Genomic DNA, 18,070 nt, shown 5'->3' on the forward strand with positions numbered 1-18,070 from the left:
GTGGGATAATAGCCTCTGGGAAGGGACTGTGGCTGTGGGATAGCAGGTATAGTAGGGAGAGATAGTGCCTATAGTAGCAGTGGGGGGATAATAGCCTCTGGGAAGGGACTGTGGCTGTGGGATAGCAGGTATAGTAGGGAGAGATGGTGCCTATAGTAGCAGTGGGGGGATAATACCCTCTGGGAAGGGACTGTGGCTATAGGATAGCAGGTATAGTAGGGAGAGATGGTGCCTATAGTAGCAGTGGAATAATAGTCTGTGGGAAGGGACTGTGGCTGTGGGATAACAGGTATAGTAGGGAGAGATGGTGCCTATAGTAGCAGTGGGATAATAGCCTCTGGGAAGGGACTGTGGCTGTGGAATAGCAGGTATAGTAGGGAGAGATGGTGCCTATAGTAGCAGTGGGGATGGTGAGACAGTGAGGTTACTTTAAAAGGGAAGGGACAGTGGGATTTCTGTTATAGTAGGGAGCGATAGCAACACAAACATTTTATAGGTTGGCAATATAATAATATTTGTTTTGTAAGTTTGACCACAAAATAATTGGTAAAGAGGCCCCTTTAGGAGGAAAAATGCCTTTTGTTAAAACAAGTCCAGCTGTTTGGTATTGAATAGAACTGATGATTTTCCAGAACTATTAATACACCTGTAACTTTTTTCATAAAAAAAATTAAAGATCCAATATTTATGCCAAGATGTGGAATTTATTGAGCAGAACAGAAAAAAACAGTAATAATTTATTATCTTTTCAAAATAACTGCATAAAAACACTTAATACTTTTAAATAACAAATAAAATACATTTAAAATAATGACTGGCAGGACTGTAGCAAGAGACTTCTCTGCAGATACGGACCAGAGGGAAGAGGTGGATATATGGGGGCCTGCCCACAGCTGCAGAATTCCCAATAAACCCCTAGGAGGCTAGCATAGGGCAAGGCCCCAGAATTTCTGGTTGTACCTGCTCCAGCAAGGAAAAATGCCAGGCCAGTGTATCCCCACTGCATGGGGTGTCCCCACATTTTAAAAACATGAACTATGAGGTAAATGTGAATTTCAGCTAAGCATCCAATACAGTACATCAATGTGAGCATTAAACAGATCACTGCACATATTCACTGCCATAATGTAAATCAGTGCCTCTTGTTTATACAGTACAGAGTGGGCAAAAAAAAATAAAATTCTTCTCCTTTTGAGTTGTAAAAACATAAAAGTATGAGACAACTGAAGGCAGTTAATAGGTCTTGTTAAAAAAGTTAGGAGCGTGGTCTTCAAAGTTCTTAAACTCATCAGTTCCAGCCACGAGGACAGTTGCAGGAAATGTTCTGGGACGTTCAGGATCCTGTGAAATAAAATAAAACTTGCTTAGCTTGTATAAGTATATGAGCTTAATGTAACCTACTAAAAATAAAAAATACCATGAATGAGAGCCCCTGCTGCCTTTTATGGGCCAATAAAGAGATTAATCACTTTCCTATGTATTCATGTTACATAGTTACATAGTTACATAGTTACATAGGGTTGAAAAAAGACCATTGTCCATCAAGTTCAACCCATCCGAGTAAACCCAGCACACAACCTATGTATGGTTGATTCCTCCTGACAACAATGTGCTTAAAGGTCCATTTACTGATTATTTGCCCTCTGTCTTTTTTATTTCTCCGTCTGTATTTCTGTCGACATTTCTTTTCTCACCTTGACAGGATATGAAATTGTGGGCACATAGCGGATGACAAACCCACATCTTCTTCTTTCTGACATGTTGGGTTCGCTGGCATGAACTGTCAGCCCGTCATGGATCTGAAATCAATAAATTAAAATGACGTTTGGCATATGTTGTGATCTCTTGCCTCTCCCAGCAAACTATGACTAAAACCCTGCCAAGAATTATGGTGTATATTTTCACATTATGATAAACACGCCCTGTGTGTTGGAAACTGTGTAACAATGTTATATCAGTTTTATCATTTCCTCTCCTTGGATATTTCACAGTTTAATAAAATTAACAATTGTCGAGTTACGTGTATTGTTTAAAAGGGTATAAATCAAGTTATGATACCATCATCTATTTGTATCCCTAAATGTCATTTTAGATATCTTAAGTCCTATCAATATACAGTTTATGCTACAATAAATAATAATATTTTTTAATAACTAACCAGCTGCTATAAATGACTTTTGCACTTACAGACATCTGCCCAGCTTTGAGGGGACACTCAACCAAATCTTCCACCTGCACCAAGTGCCGGGGTATCTCCTGGTTTGCAGTCAGTAAGTTTCCTGGGATTTCTGCCACTCTGTGTTCCAAAATGCCTTGTTTGTGGCTTCCTGTAAAATTGTGGACTAACCATTAACAAATTGCCTACGTACTAGAATGTAGCCTGAAAACAGGTATTAACATTTTTAATGTGTTATTTCAAAAAGACAAATGTTGTCATTTTTAGTATAGTGTTAGGTACAAAAAATTATTACCTGGGATAACTTGTAGGACTCCATTTTCTGCATCCACGTCATCAAAGGCCAGCCACACAGACGCCACGGGACCCCCCTCAAATCCCCAATACCTGTAGAAATATAGGGAACCCATCAGGGAATTGCACTTCTCTGTATGTGGCCCACACTGTGTATAACCAGGGGCAGATTCCTGACTCAGTTTCATACAGGAAATAATAAAAATATCAATTCACTCACTTGATGTCCTGATGCCAAGCAACGTATGGGACAGTGTTATCTTTGTGGGGGACGTCAGAGGAAGGGTATTTACAGATAAACCTGGAGTCGAGGAGAATAACGTTGGGCCCTAACACAGCAGTGATTGCATCCAGTAGTTTGGGATGAGCAGCCAGATTCATCACCCACTCATATTGCATGTGAATGTTGTGCAGGTTGTACTGTGTGTATTCCTTGCCTGCAAAATTAATAGAGAATCCTATAAATCAAGGTGACTGGATGTGATATATAAAACTACATAATAAAAACTGTAATTTGTTTCTCTCTCTTTTTCTGCACCTATATATAATGAGAGCTATGAATAAACAGTAAAATATATGCTTACAAGTAGTGCATAGTTATGTCATAAAGTAATAACACACGACCGATTAGAACATTATAGAAAATACAGTAGCAAAATGTTACTTTACAAACCCTTTCAAGATATACTTTTTTGGCAGGTAATTAGGGTCAAAATGTAATTTGAAATACATGTTATCTTTGTCAGGTTTACTTTATGTAATAAAAAGATTGCTATTCACTTTCAAAAATATCATGTTTTACTTTCAATGTAGAAAAATAAAACTGTAGACATACCAAATTTGTTCTCCAGTTTTGCATGTTCCTTGCAGGTCTGATCGAGCTCGTCCTTCCCCAGCACATCAATAGCTGTCAGGAAGCCGTTAGCTTCATAAAGAGCCTTCAGCTGAGTGGCTTCTGCCTTCATGGCTCAGGGACAGGATTTTCTGCTGTACAGTACAGTAATGCTGAGATGTAGCTGGGATGTAGTCTACCTGGCTTGGTCTTACTCTGGCTTATATATACAGTCACAGACTGCAGCCCTGCCCTAAAGGACCATTTTTAGAAACAAGATTATTTTATTTGTATTTCCTGCATGACAAACTGAGACTGAAAAACCTGATTGATTGTGCAATAGTGTAGAGAAGAGCAATTAATCTCAGTGCATGATGTAATGCATGTGTTTATTTGGAAGTTTCCTTCTTTCACCACTGTTTGGCTAGCTTTCCATGGTAAATGGGAATTTCACTGAAGGCTGGGGAGGTGGAATGAGGAAGGCTGTCATAAAAAATTCAGTCCACAAAACTGTAACTCTTTTTTTGCTGAGAAAAATGTAATAGGTTTTGTAAATGTAAATGTAATTGCTATTGAGAGCAGTGTTTGTCCCTTTCTGACTCAGAGCTTGGCCCAGGAATCAGCTGCTTTTGCTGCATTGGTTGTGGAGCGCAGACCCACCTGTGCAGAATATGAAATGGGAAATAGGCACTGTTTCTAGTCGAAATACATTAATGTATAACGTTAAAAACCACTGGAAATTCAGTTTTATTCATGTATACTGGAAATATTAATATATCAAAATTTCCTTCTGTGACTCTAACATTGGGAGATCCATTTATCAGCATTCGGATTTCAGCAAAAAAAACCCACTAAAACCACAAATGCAGAGTAATTTATTAAAAAAGCCCTATATAAAAAGCAGAAAACAAAGAAAAACCTTGAAATCCTCCTTTTCATAAGAATTTTTGTTCACTTACAAACAAAAAAGCACGAAAACCTTTAAAGCCATGAACTGTTTTTGTATCAATGTTTTTCCTGTTTCTACACTAATAAATTATGAATTTTCGTGGTTGATGGTTGATTTTTAGCACTAAAAAATACAATAGTAAATCTTACCCTTAGGGGCACATTTTGTCACACAAATTTTGTTGCAAAGTACGAAAAAGTTGCACAAAGTACAAAAAAGTTGCAGGACATATGCACAGTATGAAAAAATAAAATTTTTTTGTATTTCATACCTGTCGTACTTTGATAAATAAGCCCCTTAAGCTGGCCATACACGCACCGATAAAATTGTACAAAACCTCGTTTCGTACGATATTTGGTGCGTGTGGCAAGTCGTCGAGTCGACCGATATCGCAGGAAGCTGCTGATATCGGTTGACTCGCCTATCGGGCCAGTTAAAAGATTTTGATCAGGCGCCGTAGAAGGCGCCTGACCAAAATCTGCCTTCAGCGCTGAATCGGCAGAAGGAGGTAGAAATCCTATTGTTTCTACCTCCTTATCTGCCTGTTTCAGCCCTGAAGGTTAGTGGCGGATCTGACGATCGCCACGTGTGTGGCCACCTTAAATCTTTGTAACTGTGTAAATTTATAATTTATTGCACTGTATTGTGACCCATCTATATGGTCAATCATAGTCCATAAATCACATTTTCTGACAAATGATCAGTGAATGACCCCCTATACACCTCAAAATCGCAGTTCAAGGTTAACAAATGTTAAGGGCAATATTTCCTCATGTTTATATGCCAGTTAGATGAAAGGGAACCCCTCAGGGAATATTAGGATACATTAGAATAACGATTATTAAAGTCCCAGTAATAACAATAGGTTCAGAGTGTAATCATGCACCATAATGGCATTCTGTCTGAAGATTTTATGAAAATACGAGGATATGAATGAGGCGGGAAGCCTTCCCTTGCAGCTGAGCCTCTGGCATGCCGTAGGCAGCACTCCCCAGCACTACACAGATAAGGAGCCATAATACAGCTCCAGCTGCAGTTACAGATGCTGGGAGGCACAAGAAAGCATTCCCTGTCCCAAAGCGTTTGATATTATATCTAGACACACAATTTTCCCATAAACAGATTTTATTCGATTTTTCAAAATTATTCTCAAGTTCTTGTAAAGAAAAGCGTTAGCAAAACGTACAGCTTTATTCCTGTGAAAACCCCTATTATAAAAGTAATCTGGTCAGTGTCACAGACACTATTTTATCACTTCGCTAATCACTTTTAACAGAAAGCGACGTCACCGATCTTAGGTTCCAGCACATAATTACAGCTAAGCCCCGGGCAAGGAAAGACCGTGAACAAGTGAATAACTGGGGCGGGGCATGTGGGCGTGTCCGAATGGGCGTGTCCGAATCACTGGATATAATGAGTGAATGGCCCGTGAAGTATCACTCTGCAGCTGGCTGCCGGGTTGTATAGTGTTAGTGCAACATGACTGATAGTAAAGCTGAGTCCCTTCATGCCTGTATCGGCGCTCTTGCTATCAGTGCAGGTAGGACTAACCAGGACACTCTGGCAAAAGTATTTACACATGTTGTGGTGCGTTGTGCTTTTTTTAAAATGTGTTTTCGTCCATTATAGGCTCGTTTTTGTTGGCAGTAAATTATTACAGTTGGACAGCGGCAACCATAGTGATACCCAGCACAGCCCTCGGCATTCTGCTTCTTATTGTAGCTGCCATTCTGGCATATGTAGGTAAGTACTGCGCTGCATGGTAAATACACCGTAACCCTATTCCATGTATGTACTGAATGCTGTTTGGTATACAGTTAGTAATGTACCATAATGTCGTGTCATTTTACATTTATATCTATATGAGAAGAAGATGCTATTAATATCAGGAGTGCTCTTTATTAACCGAAAAAGTGCTGTAGGTTTTATACACCTTTAAATTGGAAAGTAAAATATACCTATTGTATCTGTTATTGGTTGTTGTTTTTATTTTTTTTTCCTGTACTCTCAGTTATTGTACAGTGCTGTGGAATACATTTGCACTAATGTAAATACATGTTACTATTAATAACTACATTTGTATATGTTTTAAAATGGTAGTGTTGTTACTGAACTTATTAATAATAGTAGAAATGAATGTACATTTTTTTCTAAACAAGTGTAAAAAAGCTCTGCACATAAACTACTTTGTATAATGAAAGAAGATTTTTTACAAATTTGCCAATTTCATTTCAGTGGTGTTGAAATTATTTGTAGTTGCTATTGGAAATAGCATTTGTTTATCCATTTCTGTTTCTCAACTGGTTTCTGCTACATCGATTTAGTATCAGAACCATAAGTGCAGAGAATATGAAGCAATTACAATTAAAAATAACTATAAAACCATTGGAAATGTTTAATTAATAATGTATATTAGAAAGTTTCTTACAGTTGCATTTTCGTTTTGGGTGGCAATCCCCTTTAAATAGAGCTGTGTTACTATCCCATGCAGTGGTGAAGTAAATGTAAATTCTAATAGTAATTGATCCTGTCAGTGCGCCCTGAGAGCCTTGCTCTGATACTGAGTGGTTATTTTATATCTGCCACTTGTAGCTCCCCCGATATATGCCAAAAGGTAAATAATGCCTTTTACTTGCATTCCTAACCATATTCATAAATAATTTTATTTCTGCTCTTGCATTTATTTGCCTTTACTTCCTGACACTGATAAAACAACATTTCTCTCATCCAGGTATCCGAAAATGCAGGACAAATGCCTCCCTGAATGTGTTATTTTACTGGACTGTGTCAGCTCTGTGGTTCAGTTCTGGAATCAACTTCATATTGGCAGGAAATAATGTGTTATCCGCCACTAACCAGACCATTATGTCTGGTTTTAATTCTGGAACCAACTTCCTGCTGGCAGGAAATAATGGGACAGTCAGCCCTGACATGACTAGTGCCAATGTTCCTGGGCTAATAGCGTTTGCTGTGGGCCTGTTTATTATTGGCATTATGGGGATACTTCAAAATGAAACACCTCTTGCTTTGATGGCAATTGCTCTTTCTCTTTCTTCTATTCATGAAATTGTGCTGCTTTATAAAATCAACTTTGGTGCCTCTGCTATCGCCTGTAACTATATGATTGTAACTTTAATTGGGTTGTACTTTGGTGCAGGCCGAGTAGTCTCCATTCTTAGTAAGGGGCAGATTAATCTTCCAGGCACAAGCCTGACTAAAAAGGCAGACCAGGAGCAAGGTACAATTAAAGGATCAAGTAGAATAGAATTTGAGGGCATGTACCTTATTCTTAATATGGTCGCTTCCAGTGTGTTTGCCTGCAGACTTCTGGGTATAACCGACAGTCTGTTTGTTGGGCAAGTGCCATGGCTTTGGACAGCAGCAGTTTTCCAGACTGCCATTTGTATTTTGTCATATCGCTATTACAACATGCTAGATGCAACCTTAGTTGCTTTTTTCTCCATTTTGAGATTTGCTGAAGGCTATTCACTACTTTATCAATATTTTAACACCGGTGAGCCAAACTTCCCTCTGCCCTTTCTAATTGTTTTTGCCATCCTGTTTTTTATCCTATCCCTTTTCACAAGTATTAAAAGTCTGATGGATTTAGGATACGTGCTCCTGTTTGTTGCATATTGCATTGCCTTAGCCTGCAGCCCTCGGGCCTTTTTTAGTGGTGGATCTCAGGGAGTTAATATTGCAATTTTTATATTTTCAGCAATTCTTCTCCTAGTTAAGTTGTTTAACTTCAAATCATCAGCTAAGATCTGCACTGGGCAGGGAATCATAGAGAAACTTTTTGCAAGTAATACCTTTTTCAAGTTGCGCCAAGGCAAAAGCACTCATGAGCCTTTCCTTGGTTTTTCAAAGTACGCAGATGGGGAAGTGCTCGCTCATGCGTGCAGCGTTCTTGCTGCTTTTGCCATGACAATGCCGGGCAACTCTAACACACCTCTGCTCACAGTAGTTTTGCCTTGGGTTGTGGTAGCTGGGGGCATTTATAACCTCATTTGTGGATCAGTGGCCTTCTCTCGTGGTAAGACACTTGAGAGTAGTGCTTTTATCCTTTATGGAGTCATGTGGGTTATTTGGGGACTCACACGCTATGGTGGCCTATATGGAACAAGCAGAGGTTTCAATACTGCAGTGGGAATTATAAGTTTCCTTCTCTTTAACAGCTTCATTGTCTTCAGTACCCTTTTCCTAACAAAAGCATGGTTTGCCTATTCTCTGACATTTCAACTTATCTTCATAAGCTTTCTACTAGACTCTCTAAATGCTTTACCACATGGCTATGATATTGCAGTTACTATTATCTTTGGCCTTGTGAGCTTCTACTGCTTTCTTGCTACCTTATTTAATAGTGTTTTTGAAGGTCCCCAAATACCAGTTGGCAGCCCTTTTATAAAAATCAGTGGGTTTTCAAATGATAAATCAAAGTGTCCCCATGTCGTCTCTACCAGAACAAGCTCCGTCAGACAAATTGCAGGTATGTGTCTATCCATGTATTTAATATTACAGGTATGGGACCTGTTATCCAGAATGTTTGGGACCTAGGGTTTTACGGATAAGGGATCTTTCTGTAATTTGGATCTCTGTACCTTAAATCTGCCAAAAAATCATTAAAATAAATAAACCAATAGGAGTATTTTGCTTTCAATATGGATCAATAATTTCTCAAGGATTCATTTTACCTTAAATGGGCTCAAGTATAAGGTGCTGTCTTATTATTACAGAAAAAAGGGAAATGATTTTTAAAAATTAGAATTATTTGCTTATGGGAGATGGGTTTTCAGATAACTGGTTCCATACTTGTACCTACAAATATAAACATTGTGCTGTAGATAGGGACGGCTCTTTATTGCATTTAGAGATCTTTATATATTCAAGTAAATGTAGGGGCTGTTGGTTGTAAGGGACATCTTCATAGAAAATAACATTAATTAAAACCTTACTTTGTGATTCTATTAAACAAATTCAAGGCCAATTAAAAATAGTAATATGTACTTTCAATATGAACACTTCAATTGATTAATATAATACAGTACTTGTCTGTTGTAGAATGTATTTAGGAGAATCAAATGACCCAGCTGTAATAACTGACATTTCAATGTGACCCCCTTTTTCAGAGATAATGAAGAATGGAGGTATATGTGGAATTCCAACTGATACTGTCTATGTTTTGGTGGCTGCTTGCAACCAGCCCGATGCTGTGGAAAAAGCTTACAAGTAAGTGGGACTATTGAAAGTTCAGTTTATCCTAATGTTTTTTTCTGAAGCAGGGAAAAGATTGTGTGTAGCCATGATACCGGATGGTTAGATGTAATGTTACGGTAGTTGTGTAGCATGGTTGGGAAGATGCTTAATGACTTTTGTCTTCTGCAAAAATCAGCCTGACCAAGACTATATCACTAGAAGATAAAATAAGCCATATTGCTTTTATTTGTTTTATTAAAGAAGAAACTTAAACACACCAAAACAACCTAAATGTGTATTGCAGGACGCCAGCACTTTAATGCAGGAGAGAGAGAGAAAGAAGGAAAAAAAATATATAGTGCAGTATCTTTCTGTAAATGCAAACAGACTAATGATATTATATACTAATTATGTATATATAATAAAGTGCTAGTGCTCAATTTACCAATACCACTTAATGCTGTAGTAGTAGTAGTGCTAATATCCACAGAGTGAAAGCTGTAGATATGCAACACATCTATGACAAACTTAAAATAATTTTTTTTATCAAATAATTATTTTTGTTTCTCTTTTACAGAACAAAGCGTCAAGCTCAGGACCGGCCCATGTCGCTTTGGATTTCAAGCCTAGAGCAGCTAGCATCAGCCAAACACTTATTTAGCCCTCTGTTATGGGATTTCATGCAGAGAGCATGGCCATCGTCAATAAGTTTGGTTATACCTAGAGGTGAGAACAAATCTTTGCTGGCATTTTTTTGCTTCAGATAAAAAGGGACAGTGTGACATCTTTAGTTAAGTGGGTGGATCAAAGGGAACAAAAAATTCAGGTTGAACTTAGGGTGAAAAGTGGAACAATCCAGTGGGATAGTGATTATCATTTGAAGCTGCAGGCTTTTCTTTTGGAACGTCTAACTGTTATTTGATAGTAAGCTTGGAGTCAAAATCCCATGTCATACGATGTGTAATTTGTAATCACCATATTCAGTGCACTATAAAAAAACACATATTTTTCTTACAGGGCCATGGCTGGAGGTCTTGGGTGCAAAGGAATCTTCCAAATACATAGGAACTCCTCAAAGTATTGCCATTCGGATCCCAGACTGCACAGTCACTACTCATTTGATCGACATGGTGAGAGAAACTGCATTGATATCACTGCAGAAATATTTTTCCCAGACTTGGCTACAAATGGCTGAAATTCTGAATTTTTAATTGCTATCACAATCTAGATGGGGATAATGGGTGCTTTATTGGTTGGTAGCAGCTGGAAAACCTTGTATTTATCACTGCCACAACAGGAGACTGGTTAGCAAAACACTATGTAAATAAATAAACTGAATATTGTAATATTTATACTAAAAGAAATGCTTTCTTTAAAGGTGGGACCAATTGCAGTTACATCAGCAAATCCATCAGGAGAAGCAGATACAACTCACCATAATCAAGTTTTTGCCAAGTTAGGAGATAAGGTACAGTACAATATGAGATTGGAGTTTCCCAACTAGTGCAATTGAAGTTAATAGGGCAAACAAACTAAACTGACCTGTAATGACTTTTGTATTTCAGGTAGATGGTGTCCTTTGTGATGGGCCCTCCCCAGAGAACATTGCCTCTACTGTGGTGGACTGTACCAAGATTGATAGTGGAAACCTTGGCTTTTTCAGGGTTGGCATTGTGCCTAAATCCCAGGTAAAGAATACTGCCCTTCTATATAAGTGGGTGGTTCATCTTTAAATGGAAGATGGAATGGCCAATTCTAAGCAACTTTTAAATTGGTTGTAATTATTTATTTGTTATAGTTTTCCTACCTTCTTAGTCCAACTCTTTGCAGATTTTAAATAGGGGTCACTGACCCCTGCAGCCAAACTATTCCTATGTAAGGCTACAGTTTCATTGTTATTGTTACTTTTTGTAACTTTCTTTTCTATTAAGGCCCTCTCCTATTCATAAACCAGTCTTTCATCCAAACCACTCCCTGGTAACTTGGACCCTAGCAACTAAATAGCTGCTGAAACTCCAGATTGGAGAGCTCCTGAACTGAAAATGAAATAACTAAAAATCTACAAATAATTAAAAAAGGACCAATTGCAAATTGTCTCAGAATATTATTATATACTGTTCATAATGTTTAAGTAACAGAAGTATTACTGGCTCAGACTAGCAGGTATAATAAATCCCCAAATACTCTTTAAAATCTACCAGTGGTGTCCTTTAAACATTAAAAGTAGGGAACAGTGGTAAATTTTAACAATCACAGAATGTCCATTGCAGCTGTTAATATTAAACTTTGACTTCCATTTCCATTTGACTTCCATTGTAAAATAAATATTTCTCAGTGCTGAGATAAATTAGCCACTGCTGCTTGTATTACATAACCAACCAATTAAGATTCTAGCCCAGCTTTGTTCTAAAGGTACAGGTAACAAATAAGTGTTTGTATTTTACTTTTTGCTCACAACTCTGCATATCATTTGTTACAGGTATTACAGATTTTCGAAGAAGTTAAGAAAAAAAATACATTTGGCTATGAGAACAGTGCTTTCATTGGGTCCACTGACCAGCTGCACAGTTCTGCTGACAGTTCCAACCCACAGATAAATGCAGAAATTGAAGAAAGAGACAACTGACCAACTGCAGAAATTTCAACCCACAAATATATGTGGAAATGGAAGACAAACAGCTGGTGGATTTGCCACACATTACAAACAATTTAAAACTTGAATAATGGTTAACTAGGGTGTCTATAATAATATTAAAGCTGCTTAGATTATCAATGGTTTTGTATATACTGTATGTGCATTGTATAAACTGTATGAGTTTCAATATTTATTAATGTTCATTTTTGATATTTTTATTGGAATATTTATAAATTATTACTATTTTTTCAATAAATTATGAGAGGTTTTGTAAAAATTCCTGACTCTTTTCTCAGATATGATCTCAGTGATGTTCCTGCAATCTGTGGCATTGTACTGTGATGGTGTATTTTTTGGTTTACATTTTACATGTGAATATACATATATTACTTGAATGAATGAGAGGAATGGGTCAGTGCGCTGTTTAGGACGGGTCACCACAATACCCTTAAATTAATACTGTCATGGGAAAACATGTTTTTTTTCAAAACAAATCAGTTTATAGAGCTTCTCCAGCAGAATCCTGTATTGAAATACATTTTTCAAAATGCAAACAATTTTTTTTACATTTTATTTTGAAATTTTACATTGTGGAAGAAAACACTATCCTAGGTTACAATAAAAACCCCATTGAAAATAATACACCCATTAACATTCTGGTTGGCCCAGGGCCGCTGCTGGCCAAATGGGTGCCCTAAGCAGAAATTTACTTTTGTGCCCCCTCCCCCAAATACAGGTCCTTTTCAAAAAATTAGCATATTGTGATAAAGTTCATTATTTTCTGTAATGTACTGATAAACATTAGACTTTCATATATTTTAGATTCATTACACACAACTGAAGTAGTTCAAGCCTTTTCTTGTTTTAATATTGATGATTGTGGCATACAGCTCATGAAAACCCAAAATACCTATCTCAAAAAATTAGCATATCATGAAAAGGTTCTCTAAACGAGCTATTAACCTAATCATCTGAATCAACAAATTAACTCTAAAAACCTGCAAAAGATTCCTGAGGCTTTTAAAAACTCCCAGCCTGGTTCATTACTCAAAACCGCAATCATGGGTAAGACTGCCGACCTGACTGCTGTCCAGAAGGCCATCATTGACACCCTCAAGCAAGAGGGTAAGACACAAAAAGAAATTTCTGAACAAATAGGCTGTTCCCAGAGTGCTGTATCAAGGCACCTCAGTGGGAAGTCTGTGGGAAGGAAAAAGTGTGGCAGAAAACGCTGCACAACGAGAAGAGGTGACTGGGCCCTGAGGAAGATTGTGGAGAAGGACCGATTCCTGACCTTGGGGGACCTGCGGAAGCAGTGGACTGAGTCTGGAGTAGAAACATCCAGAGCCACCGTGTACAGGCGCGTGCAGGAAATGGGCTACAGGTGCTGCATTCCCCAGGTCAAGCCACTTTTGAACCAGAAACAGCGGCAGAAGCGCCTTACCTGGGCTACAGAGAAGCAGCACTGGACTGTTGCTCAGTGGTCCAAAGTATGTCATTCGGAAATCAAGGTGCCAGAGTCTGGAGGAAGACTGGGGAGAGGGAAATGCCAAAATGCCTGAAGTCCAGTGTCAAGTACCCACAGTCAGTGATGGTCTGGGGTGCCATGTCAGCTGCTGGTGTTGGTCCACTGTGTTTTATCAAGGGCAGGGTCAATGCAGCTAGCTATCAGGAGATTTTGGAGCACTTCATGCTTCCATCTGCTGAAAAGCTTTATGGAGATGAAGATTTCATTTTTCAGCATGACCTGGCACCTGCTCACAGTGCCAAAACCACTGGTAAATGGTTTACTGACCATGGTATTACTGTGCTCAATTGGCCTGCCAACTCTCCTGACCTGAACCCCATAGAGAATCTGTGGGATATTGTGAAGAGAAAGTTGAGAGACACAAGACCCAACACTCTGGATGAGCTTAAGGCCGCTATTGAAGCATCCTGGGCCTCCATAACACCTGAGCAGTGCCACAGGCTGATTGCCTCCATGCCACGCCACATTGAAGCAGTCATTTCTGCAAAAGGATTCCCGACCAAGTATTGAGTGCATAACTGAACATAATTATTTGAAGGTTGACTTTTTTTGTATTAAAAACACTTTTCTTTTATTGGGCGGATGAAATATGCTAATTTTTTGAGATAGGAATTTTGGGTTTTCATGAGCTGTATGCCACAATCATCAATATTAAAACAAGAAAAGGCTTGAACTACTTCAGTTGTGTGTAATGAATCTAAAATATATGAAAGTCTAATGTTTATCAGTACATTACAGAAAATAATGAACTTTATCACAATATGCTAATTTTTTGAAAAGGACCTGTATTACGGAAGTAAAAATAAAATAGTGCCCCCAATATCCCCCATAGACAATGCCCCCATAGTAAGTGCCCCCAATTGCCCCCATAGATTGATTGAACTATCCGGGACAGCGGGATGCACTATAAAAACCGGCGGGACAGTGTTGGGGGGTATGTTATAATATATAAAACTCTTTTTTTTTTTTGGAGCAGCTGGGATGGTGCCCCCCTGGGAGTTGGTGCCCTATGCAGACTGAGTACTCTGCTTATAGGGAGCAGCGGCCCTGGGTTGGCCCCCCACTTCCATTCAGCTTCACCCTCTAAATGATATCAGGTTTATGCCTGGATCTGCATGAGAAATGGGAACCTGAATCTCTGTGCAGATCTGAATTGTTTATCCTGGGGATAGGATATGGGAGCTAATCTGTCAGAAATCACTGGTAATTTTAAAGGATCTCTAATTCCCAAGGCCTAAAGCTAGATCTGCAGCACATACCACCCATAGGAGGTAGAACTTGGGTTGCTAATTGCCATTTCAGACTCTGATTAATAAACAGGAGGCAGAAGCACAACACCAAGGGGCTGATTTACTTACCCACGAACGGGTCGAATGGAGTCCGATTGCGTTTTTTTCGTAATGATCGGTACTTTGCGATTTTTTCGTATGTTTTGCGATTTTTTCGGATTCTTTACGAATTTTTCGGATCCAATACGATTTTTGCGTAAAAACGCGAGTTTTCCTATCCATTACGAAAGTTGCGTAAAAAGTTGCGCATTTTGCGTAGCGTTAAAACTTACGCGAAAAATGCGCAACTTTTCGCGTAAGTTTTAACGCTACGCAAAATGCGCAACTTTTTACGCAACTTTCGTAATGGATACGAAAAACTTTTTTTACGCAAAAATCGTATTGGTAACGAAAAATTCGTACAGAATCCGAAAAAATCGCAAAACATACGAAAAAGTCGCAAAATGTTCGTTTTCAAGTCGGAACTTTTCCAATTCGGGTCGGATTCGTGGGTTAGTAAATCAGCCCCCAAGTATACCCTCCTTTGCTAATAAGGCATTTTGTTGTAGGTGTTTCTGCATATTCATTTTGATTCTTCAATACAGGTATAGGACCAGATTTACAAAAATTTGTTTTTTTACAAATTTTTAAAAATAATTTCCTTTTTCTCTGCAGTAATAAAACAGTACCTTGTATCTATAGTACCTTTATGCTACCTATGACGTAACAAATGCTTATTGGAGGCAAAACAACCCTATTGGGCTTCATTAATGTTTAATTGATTTTTTAGTAGACTTAAGGTATTGAGATCCAAATTACAGAAGGACCCCTTAACCAGAAAACCTCAGGTCCTGAGCATTCTGGATTACAGGTTCCATACCGGTATCAGATTTCCTCAGACTGTGTCTTTTAAATGCTGAACTATATCCCACCCTGACTTGTATAAATAAGTACAGGTATTTTTGGTTACTTTCCCAAGTCCCACACCTCAAAAGCCTTTACTCCACAATCTTACGCTGATTACATTTCTGAAACTGTCTGTGTGCAGGTTGAGTTTTATGCAGGAGGGTAAACATTTTGCTCAGCTTTACTTCTGTTAGGAACAATTTGTAATAGCTCACTCTATGACATGGCATGATTGGCTAGCTGTACAGCCTGAAGCCCCAATGGGGAAGCCAGAAGGCTTAGTTCCCCTTGCTGTCACCCATCAGTATAGGGAACCAAGGAGGGAGGGAAAAGGAAATATTAGATGGAGTAAGGTACCACTGTGAGAATATGCTTGCTCTGGGGACTAGTTCTAGTTCACCTGTAAGTGAGAACTACCTCTGGGTGACTGGACCTGCTGTGCCTGTGTAACATAAGAGAATGAGATTGTCAGGAAGATCTGTGAAGTAACTGAGGATTGTACCATCTGAGCAGCACCAACAGATAGTGTAACACCCAGCAAGTAAAACGTTATAATTTTTTAATTTAGAATTTATGAGAATCACTAGAGCCGAGTCTTTAAATGTGTAACTGAGTGCTATAATATTCAGTGAGCAGTTATGGATGCAAAATCTGCTGAAGGAAACGATTAAAGGGGTTGTTCACCTTAAAATAAACTTTTAATATAATGTAGAGAGTGTTATTCTTAACGTATTGTTTTTTATTTGCTTTTTTTGAATAATTTAGCTTTTTGTTCAGCAGCTCTCCAGTTTGGAATTTTAGTAGCTATCTGGTTGCTAGGGTCCAATTTACGTAGCAACCAGGCAGTGATTTGAGGAGAAACGGAATTTCAATAGAGGAGGCCATACATAAAAAGATAAGTAATAAAAAGTAACAATGACAATACAATTGGAGCCTCACAGAGCAATAGTTTTTTGGCTGCTGGGGTCAGTGAAATTTGAAAGCTGGAAAGAGGCAGAAGAAGGCAAATAATTCAAAAAGTATAAAAACAAAAAAAAATGTAGACCAGGTGAATAGTTGCTAAGAATAAGCCATTCTAGATCATACTAAAAGTTAACCTGAAGGTGAACTACCCTTAAAGGGAACTTTGCATGACTTCACCTGTAATTCTGTAGTGATTATGTAGTTATTCTTCCATTTTTCTGGTACAGAAGGCATGGGAATAGCTTCTGCATCAAGCATGCTTTTATGGTATTTATTTTACAGACAGGACTTTTAGTGCTTATTTTGCCCACCTTGCTGCTTGTTATAGAACTGAGGAGGTCTTATAAGGATTTCTATAATATATTATTTGCTATTTGGGTATATGGCTCTGAAATCATGACTTTGCTATTAAACCGGCAGTTCAGGTTTTGTGTGTTTAGTTAGTTGAAGGTAGGTCGCATGATGCTCCCTAAAATTAGTTCTTTTCTCACTTTTCTAGTTTTATTAGGCAATTCTATGAGTATAGCAGGAGGCATGTTAATGTCTTTTTAAAGAGGATTTTATTAAATGTTGACAAAACAAAGAAAAACTGAGCCCTGCTAGTCTGTAAATATTGCTTCTAGTTTCCACTAAGTCTTTTGTACAATTCTTAACAAATGTTATTGGATAAATGCTTCCCTGCTTGCCTCAATTAAATAGAATACTAAGGGGCAGGTTTATGAAAATGTAGGTTTGGAGTTTGAGTTATTTATGTATTAAGCTCTAAACTCACATTTTATAATAAATCTGCTCCTAAGTGCATATGGGTTTACTGCTTAATTACATATTTGTCCATTTGCTGAAAACAGTCTTACTGCATTGCAGTACTGCATTTAGGATAAAGTAGGACTTGTATAATAAGGATCACATGATATTTAACCAGAGTGTGATAACAACACCTATATTTCCTGTAATATTTAATACATTATATATTTGATAGAGACAGTCCAAAGAACTGACTACTAAGTAACTAACGGAATCAGAAATGACTGGGTTGGTGTGGAGGGTCCAAATCGGTAGCTTTTATTAGCAAGTTTGTAGCCAACAGCTACAGAGGAAAAAGTTATACAGCACTGCTCTATGAAACTGTAAAACAAGGAAGGAAGTAAAAATATATAAACAATAGAAAGAAATGTTATTACAACATAAGTTATATTCATAAGTGATATACAAGGAAGGAAGTAAATATATATAAACAATAGAAAGAAATATATTCATTATATTCATTATATTCACTCATTATATTCGTTATATTCATAAGTGATATACTGTACATAAGTTATA

The 18,070-nt window shown here is 38.0% G+C and overlaps 2 protein-coding genes across 2 annotated transcripts; one reads left to right on the plus strand and one right to left on the minus strand.

Annotated features, from left to right (window-relative positions):
- Positions 1–684: 684 nt before the first annotated feature.
- phyhdla.1 (probable alpha-ketoglutarate-dependent hypophosphite dioxygenase-like gene a1 [provisional]) lies at positions 685–3,492 on the minus strand. Its single transcript, XM_004915747.3, has 6 exons — positions 3,306–3,492; positions 2,691–2,907; positions 2,472–2,563; positions 2,188–2,327; positions 1,695–1,799; positions 685–1,341 (listed from the first exon to the last, which is right to left on the minus strand). Exons 1-6 carry the CDS (start codon positions 3,433–3,435, stop codon positions 1,234–1,236), a joined length of 792 nt encoding a protein of 263 aa, XP_004915804.2. The 5' UTR covers positions 3,436–3,492; the 3' UTR covers positions 685–1,233.
- A 2,186-nt stretch (positions 3,493–5,678) lies between these two features.
- satpa (succinate-acetateTransporter Protein gene a [provisional]) lies at positions 5,679–12,359 on the plus strand. Its single transcript, XM_012967628.3, has 9 exons — positions 5,679–5,791; positions 5,881–5,994; positions 6,983–8,740; positions 9,381–9,480; positions 10,025–10,173; positions 10,465–10,577; positions 10,826–10,915; positions 11,013–11,135; positions 11,927–12,359. Exons 1-9 carry the CDS (start codon positions 5,731–5,733, stop codon positions 12,071–12,073), a joined length of 2,655 nt encoding a protein of 884 aa, XP_012823082.2. The 5' UTR covers positions 5,679–5,730; the 3' UTR covers positions 12,074–12,359.
- The last annotated feature ends 5,711 nt before the right edge of the window (positions 12,360–18,070 follow it).

Source organism: Xenopus tropicalis, chromosome 8, assembly GCF_000004195.4.
Source record: "Xenopus tropicalis strain Nigerian chromosome 8, UCB_Xtro_10.0, whole genome shotgun sequence".
Lineage (NCBI taxonomy): Eukaryota > Metazoa > Chordata > Amphibia > Anura > Pipidae > Xenopus > Xenopus tropicalis.

Excerpts from the sequence above, each read along its gene's own strand:
- satpa (XM_012967628.3), top strand. The coding sequence starts at position 5,731 with ATGACTGATAGTAAAGCTGAGTCCCTTCATGCCTGTATCGGCGCTCTT. Across the intron at positions 9,481-10,024 it reads GCTGTGGAAAAAGCTTACAA|AACAAAGCGTCAAGCTCAGG; the intron begins GTAAGTGGGACT and ends TCTCTTTTACAG. Across the intron at positions 10,916-11,012 it reads TTGCCAAGTTAGGAGATAAG|GTAGATGGTGTCCTTTGTGA; the intron begins GTACAGTACAAT and ends TTTGTATTTCAG.
- phyhdla.1 (XM_004915747.3), bottom strand. The coding sequence starts at position 3,435 with ATGAAGGCAGAAGCCACTCAGCTGAAGGCTCTTTATGAAGCTAACGGC. Across the intron at positions 2,908-3,305 it reads AAAACTGGAGAACAAATTTG|GCAAGGAATACACACAGTAC; the intron begins GTATGTCTACAG and ends TTAATTTTGCAG. Across the intron at positions 2,328-2,471 it reads AGTCCTACAAGTTATCCCAG|GAAGCCACAAACAAGGCATT; the intron begins GTAATAATTTTT and ends ACAATTTTACAG.